The sequence below is a fragment of the Neovison vison genome, chromosome 5, assembly GCF_020171115.1.
Source record: "Neovison vison isolate M4711 chromosome 5, ASM_NN_V1, whole genome shotgun sequence".
NCBI classification, from domain to species: domain Eukaryota; kingdom Metazoa; phylum Chordata; class Mammalia; order Carnivora; family Mustelidae; genus Neogale; species Neogale vison.
The window spans coordinates 87,999,157-88,011,679 of NC_058095.1; the positions used below are offsets into that span (position 1 = coordinate 87,999,157).

Here is a 12,523-nt window from a genome sequence, read left to right on the forward strand (position 1 = left end):
AACTGATCCATGAATTCAGCAAAGTCACAGGATATAAAATGGACATTCAGAAATCTGCTGCATTTCTATACACCAATTATAATAAAACAGCAGAAAGAGAGATCAAGGAATCAATCCCATTTACAATTACACCAAAGACCACAAGATACCTAGAAATAAACCTAACCAGAGAAATAAAAGTTCTATACTCTGAAAGCTATAGAACACATATAAAAGAAACAGAAGAAGGCACAAAGGAATGGAAAAACATTCCATGTCATGGATTGGAAGAAAAAATAATATTGTTAAATGGTCTATTCCACCCAAAGCAATCTACATATTCAATGCAATCCCTATCAAAAATAACACCAGCATTTTTCATAGAGCTAGAACGAACAACTATAAAATTTGTATGGAACCAGACAAAACTCTAAATAACTAAAGTGATGTAGAAAAAGAAAAGAAATGCTGGAGGCATCACAATTCCAGACTTCAATCTCTATTACAAATCTGCAGTCATTAAGACAGTATGGTATTGGCACAGAACAGACATATAGATCAAAGGAACAGAAAAGAGAAACCAGAAATGGACCCACAAGGGTAAGGTCAACTAATCTTCAACAAAGCAGGAAAAAATATCCAATGGAAAAAAGACACTGTCTTCAAAAAATGGTGTTGGAAAAAACTGGACAGTGACATGCAGAAGAATGGCACCAACAGATTAGAAGAGATTAAAGATTTGGAAAAGACCCATCTAATTAATGTTTTTGGATTAAAGTCACAATACAAATGCATACCCACATACCATATAAATACTTAAGGCTATAAATGAAGCAAACTCGTAAATAAGATGCATTCCTTTCTCTCACTTTAAAAAAGAAAGAGGTCTCTGAGCAATACAACTGGTGTTCAGGGAAAAGGTTTCAGCGAGTATAAGAAGCATTATCATACTCATAAACAATGTGCACGGGAAAAAGAAAAATTTGAAAAGCTATAGAAATTGGGAAACACCAATATTTAAGGTTTGGGCAAAGGAAGAAGAATAAGCAAAAGGGGCGCCTGGGTGGCTCAGTGGGTTAAAGCCTCTGCCTTCGGCTCAGGTCATGATCTCAGGGTCCTGGGATCGAGCCCCGTATTGGACTCTCTGCTCAGCGGAGAGCCTGCTTTCCTTCCTCTCTCTCTGCCTGCCTCTCTGCCTAGTTGTGATCTCTGTCTGTCAAATAAATAAAAAAATTTAAAAAAAAAACCTGGAAAAAAAAAAGGGTAAGAACACCACCAGAAAAGGAGAAAGGAGAGAATTTTAAGAGGTTCAGTAGTATCCAGTGTAAGACAAACTATAATAAAGGAAGAGAAAGACCCAGAGTATTTCATAATTAGGTCACTACTGACTTCAGTCAATGCAGTTTTAGAGGATCACAAAATAACAATGACGAATAACCACCACTTACTGAACAATCGTGTATTCAAGGGGGTGATTCAAATGTACTATCGCTAATCTTCCCAACCACATTACCAAGTAGCTCTTCTATTATCCAAATTTTATAGAAGAAAAGTAGGGTAAGTAAGATGAAGTGTCTCATATGTTATAGAAGAACAAAAAGTGGAGGAGCTAAGGTTTGAGTCCTAGTAAAAATATACCTTATAAATGTTTTGTTCATATGACACTCTTGATGTAAATTCCACATGAATAAATTTTTGAGGTACAAAAATCTTGCCACTTTAAACACCAACATTCACATATTTTAAAGATCTTTAAAAGAATTGTTAAGAAACCTTATACTGGATAATTTATGAATGCCATTATGAATGTCAATTGTTGTATTTATGCCTTTGGGAACAGTTGAGCTGTTTAGATTTTTTTGCTTTTAGGATGAAAGGCACTACGAATTTTTTTTTTTTTTTGAGAATCTGTATCTTCATTTTATGATTTTTTTTGCCTATGGGCTAGAACCATGCTAAGTGCTATACATATATCCTCTCACGTAATCCTCACCATAACCTTATGATTTAAGTTCTAGTATGGGGAAAAAGAGGAGAGAGTAAATAACTTATCCAACGTCACATATTCAGTCCTAGCAGAGGTTTTAGGTCTCTGAGCCTCCAACTCCAAAGCTCTTAATCTTAATGCTGACTCAGCTGTTTTCCAGGGTGATATGCCAATGAGGTCCTCAGTCACTTTGCAGATAGACCAGATTTCCGGATAAGTATTGCCCTAAATGAACTCTGAGATATTCAACTTCCAACAATTTTGCTGTTAATTGGGGGAAAGAAAGTTAACCTTTCAGATATTTGGACAAATGCTAATAATTTAAGAAAAAAAGAGGAAGCATCAGTGAGTACTCTGTCATAATAGTTTCATAATTGCATTAATTTCCTATTTGTTACCAAATTACCATAAATTTATAGTTTAAAACAACGCTTTTTATTACCCTGTTATTGTATAGGGTCAAGTAACCTTGTATAGGTCTCACTGAGTTAAGGCTGGGCACAGCTGCATTCCTTTCTATGGGCTCTTTGGGGGAACCTTCCTTTTCCAGATTCTTGAGATGGCACATCTTCCTTGGCTTATGGTTCCTTTCCTCCATTTTTAAAGCCACAAGAGCAGAATGAGTCTTGATCACATGAAATATATTTCACCTTCTTTCCTGCACTCCTCTTGCTCTTTTAAGAACCCCTGTAATTGGGCACCTGGGTGGCTCAGTGGTTTAAAGCTTCTGCCTTCGGCTCAGGTCATGATCTCAGGGTCCTGGGATCAAGGCCTGCATCAGGCTTTCTGCTCAGTAGGGAGCCTGCTTCCCCCTCTCTCTCTATCTGCCTCTCTGCCTACTTGTGATTTCTGTCTGTCAAATAAATAAATAAAGGGGCGCCTGGGTGGCTCAGTGGGTTAAAGCCTCTACCTTCGGCTCAGGTCATGATCCCAGAGTCCTGGGATCGAGCCCGGCATCGGGCTCTCTGCTCTGCGGGGAGCCTGCTTCCTCCTCTCTCTCTCTCTCTGCCTGCCTCTCTGCCTACTTGTGATCTCTGTCAAATAAATAAAATCTTTAAAAAAAATTTTTTAAATTTTAAATAAATAAATAAAATCTTAAAGAACCCCTGTAATTACACTGGGCCCACCTGTATAATCTAGAATACTCTCCCTCTTTTAAGGTTAGCTGATTAGCAACTTTGACCCTATCTGTAACGTTAATTCCCCTTTGTTGTGTAAGGTAACATACTCACAGGTTCTGGAGATCAGAACATAGGCATCTTTGGGGAACTCGTATTCTGCATACCACAGTAAATAAGAAAATTCTCACCTATAGCATAGTATGTTCCTACTATTGGAGAACAGGATGGACAACATGTGTTCTCCATTTCTTTTTATTTTATTTTTTTTACCAATAGAAGGAGAGGGAAAAAGATACTAGGCTGATTGGGAAATACTAATTTGGATTATACTATTTGCAGAAATATTTAGGCTGAATTTTTAAAATTTTCTTGCAGATCTTTTATTTTTTTTTTAAGATTTTATTTATTTATTTGACAGAGGAGATTACAAGTGGGCAGAGAGGCAGCCAGAGAGAGAGAGAGAGAGGAGGAAGCAGGCTTCCTGCTGAGCAGAGAGCCCGATGCGGGACTCAATCCCAGGACCCCGAGATCATGACCTGAGCCGAAGGCAGCGGCTTAACCCACCGAGCCACCCAGGCGCCCCTATCTTGCATATCTTAAAAGTAGTCTTCAGAAATCCTCAGTCTAGGCAATAAAACATAGGGGCATATGCTATGGTCCGGAAAGGTGCTTACTTTCTATAAAAGTTAAAGTATCTTTTCGTTAGTCTTCATTCATCCCTTCACCGTTTGCCTCTGCAATTTACATTTTCACCCTTCCTAGGAATGTCCTTTGGTCTCTAAATTTACATATATAACCAAAATTCAAGCTATCTGAATGTAACCCATCTTTGATATTAGTAATTCCTCATACATGTTAGTGAAGCCTGCAAGTTTTCAGAGTTTTTTCTATACTTTAGAAAAACTAATTATTCCAACTAATTTTTCCAGCCCTAGAATCACATGAAGGAAACATTTTTTAAGCCACGAGTGGAAAAAGTTTTAGTAACATTTTCTTTTTTTTTTTTTTTAAAGATTTTATTTATTTATTTGACAGACAGAGATCACAAGCAGGCAGAGAGGCAGGCAGAGAGAGAGGAGGAAGCAGGCTCCCTGCGGAGCAGAGAGCCCGATGCGGGGCTCGATCCCAGGACCCTGGGATCATGACCTGAGCCGAAGGCAGAGGCTTTAACCCACTGAGCCACCCAGGTGCCCCTAAACTAACCTTTATTACAATGCAACAAAACCGAAACTGCAGAGGAATAAATTTAAAACAGTAAGTTGTATCAATATAAAGAAAACACTGAAACTCTACTAAGAAAATAGAACATAAATGGAATAACATACCTTGCTGTTAGAATGAATATTGGAAGGATAACAACTATCTTAAAATGAATACACTTTCACTTCACAAAAGTAGAGGTGTCCCAGACCAGCAGCATCAACATCACCCTTTGAATTTTTAGATACACCAATTCCAAGCCTCAACTCAGACTCAGTGAATTAGAAATTCTGAAGGTGAGGCCCCACAAACTATGTTTTAGAAAGTTTTTCACAAGATTCTGATAGGAGCAAAAATCTGTGATTCCTGTTTTAATGTAATTTTTAAAAAGATTTATTTATTTATTTATTTGACAGAGATCACAATTAGGCAGAGAAGCAGGCAGAGAGAGAGGAAGGGAAGCAAGCTCCCGGCTGAGCAGAGAGCCCGATGTGGGGCTCAATCCCAGGACCATGGGATCATGACCTGAGCCGAAGGCAGAGGCTTTAAACTACTGAGCCACCCAGGCACCCGTTTTAATGTAATTTTAACAAAACTAACAACGTAAATTTTTCCTCAAGAGGGAAATAGAAATAGACAAGCTGATTCTAAAGGTCATACGGAAAAATACCCATTAAAATGTTGGCACTACAGCAAGGACAAATTGGCAAAGAAATCAATGGAAAAGAATAGAGAGTCCAGAAATATTCTCTCTACATCAAAGAATTTAGTACCTGAGAAGAGTGGCATTTTAAATCAGAGAGGAATGATGTAGGGACACCTGGTTAGCACTCACAAACAATAAGCCACCCAAATAAATAACTCAATGGAACAATAAGTTCCTGGAAGAAATAAGAGATGAAATTTTTATAAACTGAGAAGAGACAAATGCCCTTCTAAGCAGGACATACAGATAGGAAGAAGACTGGAAAATCTGACTACTTAAAAAAAAATTAACAAAGAAAAAAGTACTGTAAACCACACCATGTGACCGATAATCAGCTAGAGAAAAGAATATTTGTAATATGTAAAACAGACCAAAAGTCCAACGACTCTAACTCTCAAAGAGCATTACAAATTAAAACTCAATAAAAAAATGAGAGAAGGATATGAAAAGAGGTGCTGTGTGTGAGGCGAAGGAGACTCACAAATATATGAATATATGAAATATGTGAAAAGGTATTATAAGAGAAGAAAAGTAAAACAATAAGGAGAAATTCTCATCTTTGAAATTGGCAAAATGTACTTGATAATCCAATGTGGCAATGAGGAGAACAGCATTCTCCTTTACCAGAAACAGAAGTATAAACTGATGAAACATCATTGGAGGCAATTTTCCAACATCCATCAATATCTGAAAACAAACACACCTTACATTTCATAGTTAGGAACTTATCCTTCAGTAATAGCACACATGGTCAAAGAGATGTAAATGCAATGGTGTTCATCCCATCATTGTTTGAAATAACAAAATAGTAGACCAATCCAAGTATCTGTTACCAGAAAATGTGTAAATAATGGACTATTCATCTTAGAATACCAAACAACCACAACAACAAACTGAAATAGCTCTATGTAGCAACATCTAAGGTAAATTACCAAGTTTTAAAAAAATGGTGAATAATAGAGTACAGAGTATATTTCTGTATGTATAAAAGGAAATAACAGATCTTTTGACTATATATATACATGCTTCTCTAGGCATGTATTTATGAAAGACACACAGTAACTGTTAACACTAGTTAATATTCTGGGAGTACCAGGGTGGCTCAGTCGCTAAGCATCTGCCTTCGGCTTAGGTCATGATACCGGGGCCTGGGATCAAACCCTGCATTGGGCTCCCTGCTCAGCAGGAAGCCTGCTTCTCTGCTTCTCTCTCTCTCTCATTCCCTCTACTTGTGTTAACTCTCTTGCTGTCTCTTTCTAATAAATAAATACACAGTCTTTAAAAAAATATTCTGTTTGGGATCCAGGTTCGAGGTGTTTAGGGTAGAAACCTTATTTACAACACTCTTTTGTTCTATTTCTACTATTTGAATTACTTTTTAATTTTTTTAATTTCACTATAGTGAATACACATTACATTAGTTTCAGGTGAAAATAGCATAGTAATTCAACAACTGTATACATTATGCTTTCCATACCACAAGTATAGCTACTATCTGTCCCCATACATTGCTATTACAATATCATTGATTATATTTCCTACACTGTAACTTTTATTCCCATGACTTATTCATTCCATAACTGGAAGCCTGTATTTCGCACGCTCCTTGTTTGTTCATCCCTGCCCCACCCCCAGCACTTCCCTTCTGGCCACCATCAGTTTGTTTGCTGTATTTATAGGTCTGATTCTGCTTTTTGTTTGTTTATTCATTTGTTTTTTACATTCTACATATAAGTGGAATCATATGGCATTTGTCTTTTAAAAAGTATAGCTTACTATTTGGAATGGTGGAATAAAAGCAATAGTAACAATGGCAAAACTGTCAAAATCATCTTTTTCCCAATTCTGCAAATTAACTTCAGTTAGTTATCTCATTTTTCTCTTAATCCCATTCCCCTATCAGGTTCTGGAGTAGCAATGAAAACAAAGAGCCTCACCACTTTGGTAGCTGGATAAACTAGCAGCCTATCAATATATATAGGATTGGGGTAGGTTTAGAATTCCGTGAAATGTCCATACCTAAAGGACTGTCAATATTTGCCTATCTAGCATCTCACCAAACGATTCCATTTTCAAGGCATTTTATTTCATGACTCAAGAGCTGCCTCTGTGCAAACTGTTACTTTTGAGCACTTACTAAAGAAAATCAGAGACAATTAGTTAGCACTGAAGCTGTTGGAGGGAACTTTAACGCTTGGGGCTAATGAGAGACTGATCAAACAAACAAAAATTAAAGGGAAAATTGAAGAATTAAGATATCCACATGGAACCCTGAAGAACTTCAACACATTCCTGGGATTCTAGAGGCTCATGTACATGCAAAGAGCTTAGTGCATGACCGTGAAAGACTTGAGAAGGCTCTGAGCTCTCATTTCTGGCTGACTTTGAGACTCTGTGCAAGCAGAAAGTGAAGGCTAAGGCTAAGGGAGGATTGTAAACTGCCTGGTGGAGCACTAAGGGAATGCCCCAACAAATATACAGAACCCCTCAGCAAAGGTTGAGAGACTTCTTAGTTCAACCTCCCATCAATCATTTGCTGACTGCTAAGGCAATAGAACAGAGACTTCAGTGCCCACACAACAAAGAACAGACTTTACAGAAAAATCACTTAAAACACAGATAGCAACAACAACAACCCAAGTAACAATAACAAATCCAGGTGAGAAGGGCATCTGGTTTCTAGAATAGACAAATTATCATAAATATCCAGTTTTGACAAAAAAAAAAAGAGAGAGAGAGAGAGATCAAAATCAAACAAAAAAGCATAGCCTATAAACAGGAAAAATAGCAGTTAACAGAAACTGTCCTTGAGGAAAACCAAAAGCTGGATTTATTAGACAAAGATTTTAAATCACCTATAATAAATAAGTTGAAAGAACTGAAAGAAATCATGTCTAAGAACTATGGGAAAGTATGCAAATGATGTCTCATCAAATAGAGAATAACAATAAGGAGATATAAATTATTATTCCTTTTATTTGTAAAACATTTTACTTTTAAGTAATGATCTACACCCAGTGCGGGGCTCAAACTCACAACCCAGAGATCTAGAGTCACATGCTGTACTGACTGAGCCAGCCAGGCACCCCTATTATTTTACATCAAAGAGAAATTCTGATGTTGAAAAGTATAACTAAAATGAAAAACTTCTCTAGTCTGAATAATATCTTTATTATTTATATAATATAACTATAATAATATAAATATGAATATAATAATATATTTATTCTTTACAGAAGAAAGAATCAGTTAACTTGAAGACAATGAACTGAATACAGGTCAATTGAAACTATCCAGCATGAGAAGGAAACAGCAAAAGGAATGAGGAGAAATTAACAGAGCCTCAGACACCTGAGGGACACCATCCAACATCCCCACCATGTAAAATGGGAGTCCCAGAAAAAGAGAGAAGGAGGGAGTGGCAGGGAAACGTGGGAGAAAGAGAGGGAGAGGAGAGAGAGGAAGGAGCAGAAGGAATATCTTAAGAAATAATGGCTAGAAACTCTCCAGATACAACAACAAAAAGAATTAATCTTAGAATTCAAGAAGCTCAATAAACTCGTACAATAAATCAACAAGACCTACGCTCAAACATTTCATAGTCAACATGTCAAAAGGAAAGGACAAGAGACAATCTTGAAACCTGCAATAGAAAATATGATCCTCGCCCGCGCCGCCTGCTCCCGGCGCTGGGCCCCAGCGCGCGGGCTCCCGAGCGGCCATGGGCTGCGCGGGGTTCGCCGTGCGGAGTCCGCCAGGCCCGGACCCGCGTCCCGCACCCTGACGGTCCCGAGCCATGGGGGTGTTGATGTCCAAGCGGCAGACGGTAGAGCAGGTACAGGAGGTGAGCCTGGCTGTGTCTGCTTTCAAGGATGGACTACGGGACAGGCCTTCCATCCGGCGCACCGGTGAGCTTCCAGGGTCCCGCCGAGGCACTGGAGAGGGCTCTGTCCAGGAGGTCCAGGAGGAGAAGGAAGCAGAGGCAAGTACCCCAGAGCTGCAAGAAGAGAGCAGTACCAAACGTGCAGCCTGGGAGAGGCTCCGAGCTGGGCGTGGAGCGGAGCCGGAGGAGTTTGATAGGAGTAATCGGTTCCCACCGCCGGCTTTCACCCGCCCCACCCGGAAGCTGGATGATGACAAGCCTCCTGATACCTGCTTGGAGCCCAGAGAACTTGTTGTCAGCGATGAGCTGTGTGACGTCTGTGAGGTCTGGACAGCTGAGAGCCTCTTCCCATGCAGGATCTGTACCAGGGTTTTCCACGAGGGCTGTCTGCGCCGCATGGGCTACATCCAAGGAGATAGCGTGGCAGAGGTGACTGAGACAGCCCACGCAGAACCTGGCCGGAGCTGCCATACTGTGATAATCTCAACTTGCTGCTAACTGAGGAGGAAATGTACAGCCTCACAGAGACCTTTCAGCAGTGTCAAGTCATTCCTGATTGCTCCCTGACACTGGAGGACTTCCTGCGCTACCGCCACCAAGCAGCAAAGCGGGGGGACAGTAACAGGGCTCTAAGCGAGGAGCAAGAGGAACAGGCAGCCCGCCAGTTTGCAGCCCTGCACCCTGAACATCGAGGACACATAGAGTGGTCTGACTTCTTGTCCCATGAGTCCCTCCTACTTCTGCAGCAATTGCGTCCCCAGAACTCTCTGTTAAGGCTTCTGACAGTCAAGGAACGGGAACGAGCCCGGGCCACCTTCCTCGCCCGCCCGGGGCAATTGGAGTACTATCAGTGAGGCAGAGTGCCATGCAGCCCAGCACTCTTGGTTCTGCAAACGCCTTGCAGAGGCTCCTTCCTGCAGTGTCAGCATCAGCCATGTGGGTCCCATAGCAGACAGCAGCCCAGCTAGCAGCAGCAGCAGCAAGAGTCAGGACAAGGCTCTGCTGCCCACAGAGCAGGAATCCAGATTTGTGGACTGGCCTACATTCTTGCGGGAGAATGTTGTCTACATCTTGGCTGCTCGCCCCAACAGTGCAGCAATTCATCTGAAACCCCCAGGATAGCATGGAGCAGAGAAGCTCAGTCGGGGACAATGGTCTCCCTCCTCTCCTTTTTCTCTTTCCCTCTTTCCCCCAACATCCTCTGGTACTGAGACTTGTGGGGATGGAGCACTGCCAGCATCTCAAATTTGCCACTAAGCTTTATGGAACTGAAATCACGGCTCCCCTCACAACAGAGGCAGTATATGCATTGCTGCAGGGAAAAGCCCTGGGAGCTGTGGCAGTATCCACTCCCGGAGCCACCCCCCTGTCCTCACATCATAGACTGCACCTGCCACTGCACACATATGTGCGCACACACACACACACACGTGCATGCACACGCGCACATATGCGCCACACTGTCCATGCCTTCAGAGAGCTGGTTCTTCTTGGTTGAAAAGGACCAAAGTTCCCTTTGTGAAGCTCCTGGTAGAGATGAGAGGGGTCTCTATTCACTTCTTCTATTGGCCAGTTCTGATTTCCAATAGACAAGTCTCTGCACAAAAAAAAAAAAAAAAAGAAAGAAAAGAAAAGAAAAAGAAAATATGAAAATATGATCTTCAATAAAAGTAAAGACTGACTTCTCACTAGAAACCATAGAGGCCAAATGGCACTGAGATGACATTATCCAAGGTGCTGAAAGAAAACAAAGAACGAAGCAAAAAACAACTATTAACAAAGAATCTTACATCTGCAAAACCATTTTTAAAAATGAAAGAGAAATCAAGATATTTCTAAAAAACAAAAACTAAGAGAATATGTTGCTAGTAGTTGTGTCCAAGAAATGAGGACAGTATTTCAGTCTAACACTAGACATACCTTTGTTTTACATAGTGAAACAAAAAGCACTAGTATTTACTATAAAAGTATATAGGTAAATATAAAAGTATAAATAGATATTTTTCATTGCAATTCTCTTCTTCTCCTATACGATTTAAAACACAGCTATATAATTTTAAAACTGTGTTGATGGGTTTACAATGTATAAAAATGTAATATATATGATAATAATAGCACAAAGTAAAGGAAGTGAATGGAACTATACTGGAGCAAAGTTTCTGCAAAGAAATTAAATTGGTATTAATCTAGGGCACCTGGTTGGCTCAGTGGGTTAAGCCGCTGCCTTCGGCTCAGATCATGATCTCAGGGTCCTGGGATCGAGTACCGCATCCGGCTCTCTGCTCAGCGGGGAGCCTGCTTCCTCCTCTCTCTCACTCTCTGCCTGCCTCTATGCCTACTTGTGATCTCTCTCTCTGTCAAATAAATAAATTAATTAAGAAATTGGTATTAATCTAAACTAGATTGTTTCTGTAAACATGCTAATAATAATCACCAGGACAACCATTAAGAAAACAATTCTAGGGCGCCTGGGTGGCTCAGTGGGTTAAAGCCGCTGCCTTCGGCTCAGGTCATGATCTCAGGGTCCCGAGATCGAGACCTGCGTCGGGCTCTCTGCTAAGCAGGGAGCCTGCTTCCTCCTCTCTCTGCCTGCCTCTATGCCTACTTGTGATCTTTCTCTGTCCAAGAAATAAATAAAATTTAAAAAAAAATTTAAAAAAAAGATAATTCTAAAGCATATAGTAAAAGAAACAAAGAAATTAAAATGGTATACTAAAAAAAGAAATCTATCAAATACAGAGGAAGGCAATAATGAAGGAATGGGAACAATGGGTGAAGACATAAGAAATACAGCAACCAGGAAAATGGCAGATGTAATTCTTAATTTTACAGTAATTACATTATATGTAAATGTAATAAACAATCTAAAATGGATTAAAAAACATGATACAACTATACTCTCACTCTCTATAAAATATATACTTTAGATTCAAAGACAGAAATTGGTTAAAAAGGAAAACTATGAAAAGATTAGGCCATACAAACAATAATCAAAAGAAAGTTGGAGTGTGTGTACTAATATCAGAAGAAACTTGAAGACAAAAATTTTCCCTCGAGACGAAGAACACTTTACAATAATAAAAGGATCAACCTATCAGAAAGTAATAAGTATTATAAATATATGCATCTAACAAAAAAAGCCCTGATAAACCTGAAGGAAGAATTTACATAACAGAGGGGAAAAATACACAAGTAAACAAAATAGCTGGAGACTTCAGTATCCCATTTTCAATAATGGATAGATTAACTAGCCAGAAAGTCAACAGGGAAATAGAAGACTGAAATAGCACTAAAAATCAACTAGACGTAAGAGATTTATAGAATACTCTACCCAACAACAGTAGAATTTCTCTTCTCAAATGTGCATGGAAATTCACAGATGTAAGGAAATTAAATGACACACTTCTAAATAATCAACAAACAAAATATCCCAAGAGAAATCAGAAAATATTTTAATGAATAAAAATGTAAACAAAATATACCCAAACTGATGGGTAATAATTAAAGTAGTGCTTAGAGGGAAACTTACAGCTATAACTGCCCATATTAAAAAAAGAAGAAACTCTCAAGTCAAATCAGGAACAAAGGAGGAATAACACTACCAATCACATAGAAATAAAAAGGATTATAAGGGCATACTAACAATA

The 12,523-nt window shown here is 39.4% G+C and overlaps 1 protein-coding gene and 1 pseudogene across 1 annotated transcript; one reads left to right on the forward strand and one right to left on the reverse strand.

Moving 5' to 3' along the window:
- LOC122906938 overlaps positions 1-12,523 on the reverse strand; it is a 127,749-nt pseudogene that overhangs the window by 69,965 nt on the left and 45,261 nt on the right.
- Positions 8,790-9,998, forward strand: LOC122906934 (PHD finger protein 24-like). The gene is given in 3 exon segments (XM_044249441.1): positions 8,790-9,345; positions 9,348-9,697; positions 9,699-9,998. Coding segments are annotated over 3 exon segments (1,206 nt in total).